At 36.9% G+C, this 17,567-nt stretch overlaps 1 protein-coding gene across 3 annotated transcripts in view; it reads left to right on the forward strand.

Moving 5' to 3' along the window:
- Positions 1–17,567, forward strand: part of LOC139979360 (kinase D-interacting substrate of 220 kDa B-like) — a 143,696-nt gene that overhangs the window by 35,747 nt on the left and 90,382 nt on the right. For 2 of the 3 annotated variants that reach the window (XM_071990069.1, XM_071990070.1), the window contains exon 2: positions 6,304–6,450. In XM_071990069.1, the coding sequence (XP_071846170.1) occupies positions 6,340–6,450 (111 nt within the window). In that variant the 5' untranslated portion in view covers positions 6,304–6,339. Of the gene's footprint in view, positions 1–6,303; positions 6,451–9,862; positions 11,806–17,567 lie in introns of those variants that run through there. The other variant, XM_071990071.1, reaches the window with a different exon arrangement.

Raw genomic sequence — 17,567 nt, forward strand, 5'->3', positions numbered from 1 at the left:
AAGAAACCCAATGGACTGTTTTGATTGGTCTGTTTAGTGATTCTGAGTGATTGTACAGGGATGATGGAATGGTTAAGACCGGGTATGAGCCGTGGTGGCAAGGGAGTGAGCGTTCAAATTAGAAACTGGTGAAGGGTTTCCAGGGTCAAGTGCTGGTAGTCAAGCGTGTGTTCCTGCTATTAATGGGTATTCAGATTTATTTTGACTCTAGTCGAAGGATACGGAAGTTGTCACCAATTTCAAAATCTTTGACGTTCTTGTCATGCAGTACATACGTTAACGGGTACGGTGAGTTTAACTTAAAAGTGCTTATTTTTCCGGTTTGCCCTGAGGTTTTGTGGGAGGAATTGGAGCGTTATCAATGGTGTGATTTGTAGGATTTCTTTAATAAATGCAAATCTTGTATGTTTAACTTTTGCTGCACATGGTTTAATTGTACAATGAAAGCATTGGTTGTTGCGGGTTGTAGAATTCAGTTTACAATACTCTTTTGCCCTCGTTATGGCGGAACAGTATAGGTTTCTTGCATAGTTAATCCTGTAATGCCGTAACTGATATACTATTGCATGTACAGCTAGAAAGTCAGGACTGTAACAGAGTGGGTGTGGGGAGGGGGGGGGAGAGGTGGTGGAGGGGTATTCCAGTCTTGTATCTTACATCAACAACATTATTTTCACTGTAGAGCCTGCTTTTAAAGATTATGGGACTTAAGACCTGAAGCTTGAAACCAGGATTCTATTTATTTTGGACTAAGAGTATACTCTTAATTGTAATCTCGAACAAGAGTTAAAACAAGTTAGGATCAGTGGCCATGCATATGGCTGCCATAATTTGCCACTTAGATCCCATAATGCCCAGTCAGTCCTACCACTCTCAGACACAATGTTCTTTGCAGAAAAAGAAGAAAAGTATTTATTCAACTTCATAACTAACCCTGCCCCTCTCTCTCCCTCCCCTTACAACCACTGCACTCTCTACAGTGTCTAGACAGACACCATGCCCCTTACAACCACTACACTCTCACCCTGCAGTGTCTAGACAGACACATACCCCCCTTACTACCACTACACTTTCACTCTACAGTATCTAGACTGACACCCTTGCCCCCCCCCCCTCCTTATAACCACTGCACTCTTACTTTACAGTGTCTAGACAGACACCATGCCCCTTACAACCACTACACTCTCACTCTACAGTGCATGTCTAGACTTACACCTGCTATCCTTTCAACCATTGCACCCTCTCCCTCTGCAGTGTCTAGACAGACACTATGCCTCCCATCCCTACCCTTTTAACCACAACCCCTCCCTAGCCTTTCAACCACTACACTCTCACTCTACAGTGATCTCTAGACTGCTCTTGTAACCTTTGACAGTGATCTCCCACTGTGATTGGTTACTTCTGGTTAAGATGAGATATGGCTTGCATATAATTATGACTCCATTAACAAGTCAGTAAGTGATTTTCAATGTCAACACTTCACAATTCTACCCTGAATATGTGAAAAGCAGAATAAAGAGAACGTTAAAGGTTTCGTATCCTTGTGGCAATGGGAAGAAAAAATCACTGATTTCCAAATGTACAGCTTCCAGACATAACTTTAAATAAGGATATATATATATCTGTTAAATGAAGCAGGATGTTTTTCTTAGAAGTGTGGGTGAGTTGTTGAACACATAGATTTCTATCAATGTAAACTTAAAGGATGACTCTGAGCAGAATTTTAGTCTTGATATGTTATAGCTCAAGAAGATTGAGTGCTGGTAAAGTTTATATCTAGCTATTCACGAATTCAAGATATTTACCTTTAAGGCTTAATTGAGGATGACTTGGCTCTTCAGTGCAAGCCTTAATGTTAACTAATTGCTGTATAAATTTGAATAATAATGCAAGACAAACATGTTCTAATTAACTTGATGGAAACAACAGGGCATACTTGGAGAATACTCAATACCATTTGTCCTTGACAATTTTGTAACACAGTGTAAAAATGCCATTTGAGGCATCTGAGGAACTCACCTTATGGTCTGTGTGTTAGACTAAAGTGTATTGTCCAGTGGCTTGTAATCGTTGATGAACCTCAGCTGCTAAATTGATTTTTTTCTCAGAACTGACAAAGTAATCTAGAAGTTATATACAACCTGGACTGATATAACAGTGGATTTAATCAAAATCATCCTTTAGATATCATTGGGATTGTGTCTTCATTAAAGCTTCCATGTACAGTATTGTTACAAAAAAAGTGATCTATATTGCTGAACTGAGAAAGTAATGTAGAAGTAACACAACCTGGACTGGTATAACAGTGGTTTTAATCAAATTCAAGTTTATGCCTAAAAGTCATCCTTTAGATATAGCTGGGATTGTGTCTCCTTTAAAGCATCTACAGTATTGTTACAATTAAGTGATCTATATTGCTACATCATTTGAATCAGATGTAATATTTATGTTATACTTGAGTTATTTTGAATGATGGCCCTCCAAGTCTGACTTCTCAAGGGTATTTATCTGGAAAACCGACTACGGAACCAAATATGGCACAAATCTCAAAGACAATACTCAGTAATATTACATATATTTGGCTGTGACCTTCAGGATAGCTTTGCATTTGTTTTATCAATCTTGAAGTTAATGGCACTATTTCGCTCTTCTTAAATTAAAAGTGTTCAGAAAATTGCAGCTGGGAAATGGAAGGAGAACATGAAACCTATGATGACTTTAAGCTTGGTGTATTTAAGTAATGGTATTTGACTTTGTTCACTTTCGTATAATATCCTTGCTACAGGTCTGTTTCAATGTTCCCTCACTTTTAACTGTTATGAGAAATTTGTGAACTTCTTTCACCTGTTTTGTTTGAGACTTTACTATAACCAGTGGAACAAGGTTTAAACATAGTTAAATACAATGCCAAATAATAATTAAGAGTGAGGGTTGTGGTGGTGCCTTAACTTGTTTGTGTGTTCATGAACTACTTAATTATAAATGTTCATAACAATTAGGAGTGGGATGGTGGTGGGGGGAGGGTGGGTGGGGGAGAGGGGATTAGGCAAATTACAGGACACTCATCATTTTTAACTCTGTACCCTCTATCATGTTGAATGTGGTCTACTGCCCTCTGTCTCACCCTATCAACCAAAATTACTTAACATGCTTACACAGGATTGTCAATTCATCAAAATTTCACATTTTGAACGGCTTATGAATCTATTTGCAGTTCTGAGATACTTTGAATGCATTCATGAGACCTTACCCTGATATATTATTATTAAAGGTAGGAATTTTGTTGTTGTTGTATTCAAGAGGGTCTGTTTTTTTTCTTGTTTTTTTCGCAATAATTGCTTATCACAGTTTGCAGGTGACATGTAACTTTAGACAAACAATTTGATATCATTGAAACAGCATCTTATTTTCATTGTACCAGGCCAAAGAAAAGGCAAAGGAAAAAGAAAAGAAAAGGAGATTAGTAAAATCGAAAGTAAATATTAAGTTATCTCAATATGTACAGTTGTCGTTTACTTATTACTATGGCTGAACTCTTTCGGACTTGTATCCAAACATCAAACCTTATCCTCTCAACACTATGTGTTTAATACTATATGACTATGATATTGATCATTTCCTCCTCACTCCCTCTCCCTACTCCCCCACCCCACCCTTCCCCCTCCCTAACCCCCTCCCCACTCCCATTCCCACTCCCTCTCCCACTCCCTTTCCCCACATAAAGCAAAATAAAGTATTATCGTTATCACAACAGCTCTACCTCAGTGGCTCTAAATAGAGCTTCGTAACTTAACTCATCTTGAGAAGATGATACCTGAGGTAAACTACTGTACAACTTGTTATAGTTTATTATGCTTGCAGTATTTGTGACTTAATGTATACTGTGAAGTTAAATCATATATTTACTACTGATGGGGCTCCTGTTAGCTGCCTCTATACCCCACTGCACTTTCCTCATCAGTCTCCTCCTATACAGGATTGCTAACTCTTACAGAAAATAAATTGTCACTTTTGGCTAATAATTAAATAGTTCTAGAAAAAAAGTAGTAAAATTATAAGAAAAAGGTTAGGAACTGTCGATACTGTCAGTATGAGTGGTTTGAAGCATGATATAACATGACAGTATAGAGTGATATAAGCATTAAAATCATATAACTATTAGGAACTGTTCACACTGGCAGTAGGAATCCTTTGAAGCAAGATATAAGAGACAGTATAGAGTGGTATTAAGCATTAGAATCAGTTAAAGATTAGGAAGTGTTCTTACTGTCAGTACAAGTGCTTTGAAGCATGATGTGATATGACAGTATCCAGTGGTATAAGCATTAGAATCAGATAAAATGTTAGAAACTGTTCATACTGTTACAGTAGTAATCCTTTGAAGCATGATATAATAGGACAGATTATAGTGGTATAGTATTAGCACTGGACCGTTTCTAATTTCAGATATTTTGGTTACACTTTGGCCTACCAAGTGTCCCAGCCCCTTTAATCATGTGTACAATTGCATGAATTCCTTTGCTGTATGATGAAAATTCAAGTGACATGAATGCTTGCTGAAAACAACTGGAAAACAAGTGATTTTTGGCAAACTTTAATTTCACTTTGAGTGGACAACAAGAGAGTATAGAGTATACTACACATTGTAGTCAGGAGTTTGGCTATCCCAGGATCTTAGCATTCTCCATTATCACTAACATACATTTATGTTAGACAACTTTTTTTTTTTTTGGCAGACATGAAATCCACCCCAAGCACTGTTGCAATATTGTGATGTGCAGTCCGAAGTTCTTGCTTATTTGTGAAATGTGGACAATGTAACTTAATCAAACCCAACATATTAACTAGGGCACTTCAATGGAACCGCAATTTTGACTCATGTTTTTTAAACCTCTCGATTGTTTCCTCGGTCTAGAAATTTTGACGCTTGGTTGGAAACTGTACCTCTTTGGTGTCCTGGTAACTTGATAAAATGTGTAATAAAATTGATAAGATTGGTAAATTGCATCATTTTCACCAGTGTGGTCCTGTACTCTCTGTCGAAGTTAACATATTCAAAGAGGGAAACGATTGCATTGAAAATCAATAGAAAGGCATTAAAAACATTGGTTGTGTGATTAAACTTGATGGTAACACTCAGTTAGCAATGAAGCAAAAAGAAGGTTAAAAAAAAAGAAGATAAATAAGTCTTACATATAGTGAATATCAAGTTATTATATACAATTGCTTCATAATGAAAGTTGCAACAAGAGCCAAGTATTGGAGAATATAACGGTATAATTTATTTGTTATCGCATCCCAAAGTGCTATGCAAAATGGTCCACTTGCTATACGAGTTCAAAGATGTATAGCAGTTTTGTATACATTGTCTATATAGATATACACACACATATGTAATAGAAATTGTAATGAGTTGGAAAATCCAGAACAGTGAAAACCTTCCAGCCTCAACCGGGATTCGAACCCAGGCCTCCTGCCTTATATGTGGACACCCTAACCACTAGGATATGTCCAGAGGTACAGTATAAGGAAGGATGTCAATCCACCGTAAGCATTATCCACCTACAGTGTAGAACAATGCTAGTCCTGTTTTGGGACACATTTTACCTTTCTCTCGAGATACTCATGATGCTAACCAACTCAAAATCATTTATGAATTTAAACCTGAGGCCGGATCTCACAAGATATACTTTGAATAGAGTCTGTTGAATGAAATGGAAGTTAGCGACCGTGGTAAATGAAAATATATATATATATATATATATATATGTATATATATACATATATATACAGTGACAGATAGCATAATATAGACATCACTCAATTATCCTTAATTGGATTAACCCATTTCATTTGTCTGAGTGAAATGTCAAACAAAGTGACATTTGGAGGTTTAAGGATCTTGGTGATATTAACTGACAAGAGTTGTGAGGGTTAAATATGTTTTTCTTTGACCAAGTTGATGCTAAAAAAAAAAAAAAAATCCAATGTCATTTGTTAATTAGTCATGAACATGCATATCAAGCGCGTTAGTAGTATTTATCTAGCATTCAGATTTGTTTGTTGTTAATACTAGCCTTTACAGAATAAATAATAAATTAAAACTATCGATAGTACTGCACTGTAACACACTGTGAATATGGCACAATATTTGGGGCCAAGATGTCTATATGTAGTGTTTGTCTGTTGATGAAATTCAGCAGCTAAATATGCATATAAATGCCTTGTTCTAAGCTATATTGCTTAAGTTGATATCTAAACATGTAATTTCATAGTTTGTATGATATTTCTCTTTCTTTTCAGATACTTTAATACTACCATGATTTAGCAGGATCCGTCATGTCGCTAGCTAGTCGGACAGGTGTCCTATTCGGACACATCACAAATGGGAATACATATGCTGCCAAGGAAATACTACGCAAGATACACAATGTGGACATACAGGATGAGGTAAGAATTAATCTGCTTGTCTTGTTTAAATTAAGAGAGACTGGGCTATTTACTTCGCTCCTCGCTTACCTGTCTCCCCACAACCTTAGCACCCTCGTTCAACCGTGCCTAGAATGTCCTGGTAACATTTTTGACACTGTGTTTAAAGCAACAAGGCTATTTAGACCAGCCTGTTTGGTGAATATGATTACATATAGCAGACAAATGGACTGGTCAAGGCTTGGCCATATCCCAACCATGTTGTGCATGATGTTACATACTGTAATCATGTGTATGGCAAGCTACTACTGTGGTAATTTACAATTGACTTCGTTCTTGGTCTACCTGTCTCCCTACAACCTTAGCACCCTCATTCGACCGTGCCTAGAATGTCCTGGTAACCTTTAAACACTATGCGCCCTCTATGACCGGCTCCACCGGTCACCACCCTTCCTACTCATTCTACCATCCACAGTGTCTGGATCGTTTTAGTTTCGTTAGTTTTGGACTTTTCACATTTGATTTAACTGTACAAGCAACCAGCTACATCAGTGATAAAGTATGCCTACAGACAGATAGTACCTTCAAATAGTTAAAGTGTATCATGTAGTTCTTCAAAATCCTAAGTAAGAATTTTGAAAAGTTTAACACAACTTTAATTACACAAGTACGATTTTCTCTTTATGTGCTAAAAATGATTCCATCCTGGTAGGGCCTCTGGAAATTAGAGCCCGCATCGGTTACAACGTTGAAATGGAAGCAGTTTAATAATGAACCGCTAAAATGACAGTTTTTGATTGATGCCATTTTATAAAAGTGCACAGAAGGTTTTGGAAGGAAATATAATAGTAGTATATATGGTATGTATACTCAAGGTGTATGTCTGGATTGTATTCATGAAACAATTTATACAGAACATTATTATTTATGTTTTTATTTTGAAGAAAGCAAGATATAAGACTGTGTATATTTGCCCATGTGATGGGAATTTTCCCTTCTCCCACTCATAAATAACATAAATAATACAGTTGGAAGTGAGATATGGCACAGTGCACTTCGGTAAGATTGACCAAACTAATCAACCAAAGTAATCATGCTTATTAGAGGAATACATCATCGCTTCAGATGCAAGCTTCCGTATTTTGATATTTCCAGGCATATTGCCGAACATAACATCATACAATGTACTGTGCAGTTGCAGTTGCAGTATAAACAGATCTTGGTTTAATTATATTAAACCCAATGTATTTTTCACCTGGTGGGTGATGGGTCCAAGAAATCAGTTTGATGTAAAACAAGAATTACTTAACTTTTTATTTTGTTTTGCAGGAGGTTTTATATATTTTAAATTAGCTGGTTCTAGAAATGTTTGTAAATCTTTTTCACAGAGATCTGCAGTTCTGTCCCTGGTAACCCTCATGTTATTGCCATGCTCAATTAATCAGCACCAAATTAAAAAATGATACAAGATGATGGTTGTTTGAAGCAAAATTTAGGCAGAATTGTTTTAATAAATCCATCCCAGTTTAACCCTACAGCAGCAAACCCCAGATTCACAAAGGTGTAAAATTTAAGAATTTAGACCTTTTAAAATTTTTTTTAATATATAGAATTTTTAGATATGGTACTAAAAGCAATATTTACCTTCTTAATGACATCTGGCCATTCCTGGTCCAATGACCACAAAGTACAGCATCGGTCACTATATCCGAGATTTAGCTGACCTTGCAAGTCCAGTAGCAGTTGATGCTACACTGTACTTAATTGACAACTTTTCTAATCATGTGGTTAACTGTGCATGTATACAGAGCCCTCTTGCAATAAATCAATAACAGTCACGGACAACGAACTTAATTCCCAGTTTCAATTGCTAAATTTTGTAATATTTAGGTAACTTTGAGTTTCGTTTGCATTCATTAACTAATTTCGAATTTACTTTAACCATCGTATCAAGATACTTAAATCCATCTAGGTAAGAAATCCTTTCCTTGTGCACTTGTTGAGGTGTTAAATACTGGTTGATCTCTATTTTGTGTTAATCTGTGCTTTAGTCCACACTTGTTTTATTTTCATTCCTTGATCTACTGTACTTCATAAATCCAATTCTAGAATATTTCATGGTTCCACTTATATTTACTTCGCTCCTGGCTTATGTGTCCCACCACAACCTAGCACTCTGGCTTTAATGTGCATAGAATGATCTGGTAACCTTTTAACACTTCCTACCTATGTTATTGGTTTACTGTCTTTATAAGGACCTTTTTTTAGTATCTTATTATTTTCTTAACTTACTTATTCTGGAATATTCTTGATTTCAACAAGGTATGACTTGAATTTTTTTCCAATGAAAGAACTATGATCATCTCAATAGGCTTCATTATATTATGTTTAAAGCTTTTGTGAGAGATAAAATCCACACTTTGGGTAGTAATTTAAATATTTGCCATCTTGTTATGCAATATTTACTATTGATCTGATCAGATAAACAATTCCCAGTTCATATTCTGTTTCACTAGCCTTAGCCTTCACATTGCAGACGTAACTTGCTTCCCTATATTTATTGTTCAATAAAGCATGTTTCCCTATGTTCATTGTTCCTTACTTTCTTGTATTTTAAAACCTCCTTCTTTGGTATTAGGTATGTACTGTTCTCGGACAAATTCTACCTAGCTTCTCTTAACTTCACTTTTCTAGTAATACACAAGCAAAAATAAAAATGTAAGGGGGGGGGGGGACAAAAAAGGAGAGAAAACCAGAACAAAATGACAGGAATGATGGTATGCTTCAGTTGATCGCAGAATATCTGTGCTAGAAAAATTTGAAGTACCGATGCATCTTGCACACTGAGAGGTACAATATCAGTTCATAAAATTGTTTGCATTTTCACAGGTTTTTCATGGGTTGAGAATTTGAACATTGCACATATGCATGCTATGTTCAAATTCCCAACCCATGCTCTGGTTGTAAATCAGAACTTTACAAGAGTAATTAAGCTCTTTTGCTGTCATATTTCTATCAGAATAATATCTAACAGCTCCCCTTCTATGATAAACAAAACATTTTTTTTTTAAGTCCCATCTTAAATGACTGTATTGATAAGATGTCATGTTAACCCAGTTTATATTTATTGATGATGTACTTACACCATTTTTACCATCAGTCTCCCAGCTTAATTTTGCATCTTTTCTCTGAAAAATGTTGTTGTTGAAAGGGGAAAAAAAAAAAAAGAAGCAATCCTCGTTGGGCTTATTAAAGTTTGCTGTATTATCTTGAAAGGCACCTGTTGCATATTGACGTGTGAGTGTATTAGGAGGTCTTTTTGCCCAATCAATACTTAATATTAACAGAGCTTCATCGAACATATATAGCTCGGTAAGGGAGCCGGGAACGAGGCGTTTCATACTTTGCTTGTACTATTTGTCTTCCTAGCAGTGTATGTCTCGCTGGAGTTTCATCTAGTTATTAATTTATCTCCGTGGATCATTGTCAAGCATGTTAGTGGCCAGTTGTCTGAATAATAACAAGAATTTTTTTTTTTCTTTTGGTCTGTGTGTTGGCTTGGAGGCATTAAGGTCTGTAACATGCTGTTTGTATGTGTTATACCTTAAGACCCATTATTAGTTTGTGTTGAATTAAAGCGTCTTTTTTTTTTTTTTTACTGCGAGATCTACATGTACTGGCATGTGCAGTAACTTATTTGTTGCGGAAGAACCACAATTTCAACGTGAGGTGTGCGGTAGAAATAATGGTACATTGCAGCAGTATATCGTCAGATACAGTCAGGTGATTCTGCATAATCTAATATGAGAGAGGTTTAAAGTGTGTCATTTGCTTGTGGCGGATGAACTTCAGTGGGAGCCGACAGCAGTGAATGCCTACGTTTGTACCTGGTATGGTGTGGTGTTGTTATTAGATTGAAATATCAAGGGTAAAAATACACTCTCCAATTTGTTCATTGCCTATTTGCATGATATCGTACAGTAGTTTTCGATTCAGGAAAATCCATCTTTACCATATATGAATGGGCCTGACAGACTTTACGGTGTTATAATACTGTTTATAAATTAAGTACAGGTAGACGGATTGAAATCTTTGATTGATTTCAGCGAAAAAGGAATTGATATGCTCAGCTGTGTCTTCCAAGTTTGAAGCATATTGCTGTGTTAACCTGAAAAACTTCTCCTAATAGGATTTGATGTGAAAAAGTTGTTTAACCGTGACAATTGTGACTATCAGTGGATTGGAGTGCATAATCTTGTCTCCCAGACTGAGGAGTGAAGATTGTCAATATGTGGAGGGATACGTGACCAATTACGTGCCAGTGAGAAGTGCTAACTTGCGGATCAAAAAGTCTAGTGACTGGTAAATTGATACTGTGAGTTCATGTGAATGATCTAATCTTCTGAAAAGGAATAACAATATATTATCATGTGAAGGATCATGAGCATTATAATGCTATGATTGAAAGTTAGATGTATTTCTGTCTTCCTCGAAACAGTAAGAAAAAAACAAACAACCACAGCCAAACAACCACACCAAATAAGCAACGACAAAAGAACACTTCAACAGTGACAAGTAGTTTTTTAAAAAATCACAGAATTTTTAAACTTGGGCAGACAGGTTGGAAGTTATCTTTCTCCTCAGCTACTTTTCCTTCTTCAAGGATATTTGTAAAATGTGTATAGTTTACAAGATTGATTTCCCGACAATGTCTAGCAAGAGTGAATGCAGCAAACACAGTGCCTGTGCTTTTAGCCTTGGATTGGAAGATCTATGAATGTTTAATTTTGGTCATGGTTAGAGAACGGTGTCGATGCAATGATCTAAGGGGAAGCCGAGCTTTGACTAATGATAATTAACTGCGCTCATCCCGAATAGATGATTTATCTTCATATCTTCATTTATTCCAAGACCCCCCAAAAAACAAAAATCCCTTCCAACGGTAATGCATATTTTATCGTCTCCTCGATTAGATAGGTTCTCCCACAGCATCGACTACATCTGTTGAACATTTTGGAATTGGACATAAATCTACCGGTTCCCAGAACTATTTATTTGACTTGTTACTTGTCACTGCAGCGGCTACAGACGGAGCTACTCTGCCAAATTAACTTTACAGGTCTTGCAGCAGGTTTGAGCAGACTCTATGACAATCCGCACGTTGTTTAGTTGATCTGCCTCATTGCAATTGTGCATCTAGCAGTGGTGAGGATCAGTTTTGTTTAATTTCTGTAACATTACATAGACTACCTGTACTATCCTGACTATACAGTACCTGGTTGCAAGTCTGAATTCAGGATATATTTAACCATGAGTGGACAATACCTGAATCATGTTAGAACTGGGGGGTGGAGACTTCCAGAAAAAGTGACCGAAGTAAGTCTATTAATATTATTATGATTACTTTTTAGTGTGTGTCTTAAAAGAAATATCTCTAAGTCTATATATATATTGGGAATGAAAAAGTTTTAAAAAAAACATGTATTGTGGTCATGTATTTTTAATTTTAAACTTAGTGACATCAAAATTATTGTGTAACATATGTACTGTGAAGATAATAATAATTCAGAGAATGTTATCAGATCTATGGTACATGACACTGGTCTATCATAGGGTGGTCAGATGTCCCGCTTTTAGGCCAGACAGTCCGGCAATTCAGTGCATTAACCACCACCCGGTATCAGCTCTTGACGGACATACAGTATGTTACTATATATCTCTCGCATTTCTAAGGATTTGAAGCGAAAATAAATAGTAAACGTTTAATGTTGACATATCCTACAGGGCAGCTACACAATTTTTAAAACTCTACAGTTTGTGTAAGTACTACTGCATAATTATATGAATGTACATACACATTTACCTATTACTGTGCAAGCAAGTCTTACAATTTTGTAATACAGATCATACAACATTTGCAAGCTTTATAACAGGGTTGTCCAACCTACGGCCCGCGGGCCACAGTCCGGCCCGCCGCAGGGTTGCGTCCGGCCCGCCAGAGATGCTGTACGGTGCGAAATTTTAGTGAGCAGATTTATTGATAACAATTTGAAGCAATATAATCAATCATTCGAACCTTCTGGGTCCAAATAACTGCATACAGGTCAGTTTGTGTGACACTCTCAGCGGAGGAGGGGGGGGGGGGCGGTCGGGCGGCTGTATTTTATTCATCTGTTTTATCAGGAATGAAAATAAATCAGTGCGCTCCGCGCGCAGTGCTCACATTTTGTTGCCTTGGGCTTTGGGCAAAAGATCGAGCGTAGGGTTCATGTGGCCCCCTCCTTCATCATAATCATTCCATGTGGCCCTCCTCTGCAAAAGGTTGGACAACCCTGCTTTATAATAAACTATATTGAAATTGTACTGATTTATTTCTGTGCACTTATATAGGTAAATATGTAACCAAGGCCTATAAATGATTCACATTCAGTGAAACATGGTTCATTACTAGCAACCAAACTTGTCCTGCCATCCCACAAGGGGATGTGTCAAGTCCTGATGGAAAGGGGGGGAGGGAAAGGGAGAGAGGGATGGTCAGAGAGTTACAGCTCTGGGAAGAGGGATCAATCTGGGGGCCAGAAAAAGTGGAGGTGACCGGAGAAACTTTGTGATAAAGGACTAGTGTATTTTCAAAAAGAGGCCCATAGACATAATTTCCCTGTGTGTTCGACCTGACTCTCCATTTAGGTGCTATGTCAGTGGCCACCCTAGTCTTCTACAGTATAACCTTAGAAAGGAAGAGGTTTTCAGATAAGTGTCCGCTAATGGTGTCATTTTCAAATTGTACTGCTTGCCTTCTTCCAAAGTGAACTTCAGTGTACTTGCGGACACAATAATGCTTGTTGCATATTCATATAAAACACTTTGTTTTAATTAAGTTACCTGATCAGTTAACACTTGCAGACTGTCTTACTCATGTATCTGCCTGACTAAAGTCAAACATTTCTAAAGAGGCACCCTCAGTGGAGTGAAAAGGAGTGATATCAATTGATGATGAAAATCTGTCACAAAAAATTAATTGACAGATTTGAAGAAATGGTAGAATCGGGAAAAAAGATGTGGTGGGCCTTGACTTGGAAGTGCAGGGTCTGCAGGGGCGCAGTGCTCACTAGTTATCAGGTCTATGGGGGCTATGGTGTTGAGGGCTCCTTTGGAAAGCAGTGCTTCTGCACTGAGCAGGACTACCCTCATTAAAAATGACAATAATAAAAAATAATAAAAAAATATAGGTTAGTAATGTATTGTAGGGAAAGTACACTGATAGAGATGAGAAGTGTAAAGTCACTTGTGAAAACTCAAACGAGGGAATTGGGATGATTTGAAGAAACTGTTTAGTGGACTTGATGAGAGAGAGAGAGAGAGAGAGATCGTATGTACCAAAAATTTAGTACAAAAATCTATCCAAATTTGCAGCCTGTTGCTCTATGGCAAATTTAAAGTCGTAACTAGCTGTTTCTATATTTCCTGATGACCTTGATCATTTATCTAGAGTAATAGCAATTTACTTCACTCCTTTCATACAGCATCTGTCTCCAGTCTACTTCTAAGGCACTTTCCCACCTACCTTACCAACTGTATCAGTAGAGTTTAAAGTAACCGCACCTCCTATATCCCACATCTAGGGCCCTCCTCCCCCCCCCCCCCACTTTCTCTTCTTCATTAGCCTACCGTTCAGGAATTAAGTTAACTTATGTGTTCACAGAATTTCAATCCAGGAATATCCACTTGGGTTTCTAGGTTGTGATTTTCTTTGAGTCAAGAGACCTTTCTTGTATGAATTAGCTGTATTGAAAAGTAAACAGCTCTGCTTCAAATAGCTCAGAGCGAGATTCTTTATCTACTTTAAAAGTAACAGGTTTTTTGCAACATTTCTAATCTGTGGAATTAGGAAAGGTTTATTAAAGGATGTAGTTAGCTATGGTTCAACTTTACCTTTCAAAAACTTAATAATTGTATGGACTGTAGACATTTTGTTTGAATATGCCAAGTGTACATGTAACAGGTGAATCTCATCTTTCCAGGTTAGGGTCAATTAGTAAATGCAACTACACTGACACATCTGCAGTTAAATTTGTAGACACGGTGATCTGTCTGCCAAAGAAAAATAACTAAATTATATATTTTGCTCTTTGATTTTCTTGCCTTCAATTAGTGCTTCTAGTGCATTATTGTGCGTCAAGACTAAAAAACAGACCTTGTATCGTCAAGGCCACAAGTGAAATTCAAATTGTTTGCTCCCCGTAGTTCGAGAAATTTCATGATATGAGAGACGAGTTCAGTCATCCTCATAACTCCGAAGGTGAAGAGAGAGGATTTTCTTTGGCATGTCTCGATCACTTTTATTTGGGTTTCATGAAATTTGGATCATGAAATTTCTTATCGAATTAGAACATTGTGAGTTGATCCTTTCTTCAAGGGTAGATATAAAAGTGATGAGTCGGCTCATACTGTTTTATTTAATTAGGATTTTCTTGTACGAAAAGAGCTACACTTGAGCGTCTTGTTCGTTCCAAAATATAATGCTGCGATTTTCTAGAAGGGTTCTGGTGCCCCGGGGTGGGGATGGGGGTTTGTGAGGGTAAAGAGAGAAGGAGAGGGAAAAATATGTTTGAACTGAGGGGGTGGAGCATTTGGTTTTTGCTGGTCTATCATCAGTTGGGAAAAAATAAGATGGCCTGATCACAGTTTCACAGGCACTATAAAGTCGCATAGAAGAATATGTATAGGAACAGTAGTTCAGGTGCACCCAGCCCCTCTTTAGTAGAATATCAGGTATAAGCTCTTGTTTCTAATCACCAACAACTGCCTTTGTTGACTACAGTACAAATCAAGTTTTTCATTTATTATCAAACATACTTTCCTAATCACCCATATTATCAAATCAAAATAATTGTCTTTAATTCCTCCGAAGATGTTGTTCCAGTAGCTGGGTGGTTTCATGTTGTAAGCACTTCTCCCTACCTTTCCTTTAATCTGCTAGCAAATATTCCCCATGCATATTTATGGCTTCTCATGATGGCATTGACAGCAGAAACAAGAAAATTTAGGGACCGTTGGGGCCTGGTGGCAGGGTTTTAAACATTGTGATTCAACAGGGTAAAGTTCACTATAAGTGTGATGGTGACATGATCCAGTACACTGAAATGGTTTGGTCTTGGAAGTTAAACAATTGTACAGTGCAGTCGATGGTTGAGAAAAACTGTTCAATATAGTGTTCATTCGACATGAAACGGGATTCAAAGACTGCTCGGTTGTCCAGAAAACAAATGGAAAAAATCACATTAATCTTATTCGTCCAAAGTAGAGTGGCTGGAATGGGATGCATTGAAATAAGAACGGGTGAGGGGGAGGAGGAAGGGGGATGAACAGAGAATATCATTGAGGCATTTGGTGAAATGAAGGAAACCAGTAGTTGTCATATTTGAGTTCAATAGAGCCTTACTACAGTATAGTTAGAACAGTTACTACAGTTCAGTACAGAAGATTGACATTAAAGAGGAAGTAGTATTGCATGGGAGGTAATGAAATCTGCAACAGCTTCAAGTTTCATTGGTATATGATGCAATTGAACAGACAAGTAAATTTAGGATGGCTGATTCAACATACTCTTTAAATCCACATTTTTCTTTTTACATACCCATCTCCAATATGGTCTTTTCAAACTGATGTTTTAATAATATGCCAAAAAGTTGACATAATTGTCATTTCAATTTGGCTAGGCGAGGTAGTATTTATAGTTGTGCATTATCTGTAACATTGTTCAATTTTGTATAACAAACATGGCAAAACTGACTAAGCTGCTATAAACAGAGTCCTATACATTACCACTACTGCTATACCTAGTGACAATCATTCGCTCATTTATGAATATTTTCTGTTGATGCTTCTGTACATGTTATGTTCCTTGAATGCAAACAGTTGATTACTCATCTCACACCATCTGGAGTGATATGTATGCAGTACCGTGTGCAAGAGGAAATGAAGGAATGTATGCCATCTTAAGATTTTCCCTTTTTGCTTTTGAATCATAGCTAGGTACTTACTGTACACAGCAGCAACTATTCAACTGTAACTTTTACATTTTTACATTTTTTCATGTCACATGTTTTGCTTTAAACAATATAAAGCTAATTTCTTACTATAACACAGCACAAACTATTCACTCATATTCATAACATTACTGTTTGTATCCATCTGTACACGTAATGTTTCTTGAACACTTACTATATGTTCAGTTTTTCCATAAACAGTTGATTTCTCATCTCAAACCATCGGCAGTGATTTACTGTGTGCAAGGGGAAAGGGGCGAAAGAAATAGAAGCATCTCTGCTTTGTTGGTCCTGTATCATTTTACATGGCACATGATTTGCTTTAAATAATATATAAAGCCAGCTACTTAATTACTATACACAGAGAAAACTATTCACTCATAGTCAACATTACTGTTTATACAACACCTTATTATATTCCGGCCATTTGATTGGTCAATTGCTCGTCGATTGCATGCAAAATCCGCTCTATTGCACTCTATGAAATAGAACCATGGGTTATACTTTTTTGATAGCGCTTTCTTCAATGGTAAGAGAGCAGAGAAACCTGTCTGTTCAAAACAATCTGTTGCATGAGTGCATTTTACATCCAATTCGTTGAAAGATGTAATTTGTTCCATTCAACTCAGCTGTGCCTAGTTGAATGGAACATTCCATCTTTCAACTCATGAAATATTTGCACTATTGCACTCATAACCATTCATTATTTGTATAATGTTAGAGGAAACGGATGAAAGAAATACAAGCATCTCTGCTTTGTTGGTCCTGTATTATTGTATATGGCACATGATTTGCTTTAAATAATATATATAGCCAGCTATGTAATTACTTTACACAGAGAAAACTATTCACTCATAGTCAACATTACACTCTTCTATAAAATGTTATGAGCTCCTTGAATGCATACTATGGTGTTTCCATAACAGTTGATTTCTCATTTCACACCATCTGCAGTTTTGTACAGTGAATGCCCTGTGTACAGTGAATGAAATAGAAACCTCTCTGCCTTGTTGGGCCTGTATCAGTTTACTAATTTCTCTGATTCCTTTATTAAGACAATCCAAATGGCCCAGCGAGGGGCAATACATA

The sequence above is a fragment of the Apostichopus japonicus genome, chromosome 14 (assembly GCF_037975245.1).
Source record: "Apostichopus japonicus isolate 1M-3 chromosome 14, ASM3797524v1, whole genome shotgun sequence".
Classification (NCBI taxonomy): Eukaryota; Metazoa; Echinodermata; class Holothuroidea; order Aspidochirotida; family Stichopodidae; genus Apostichopus; species Apostichopus japonicus.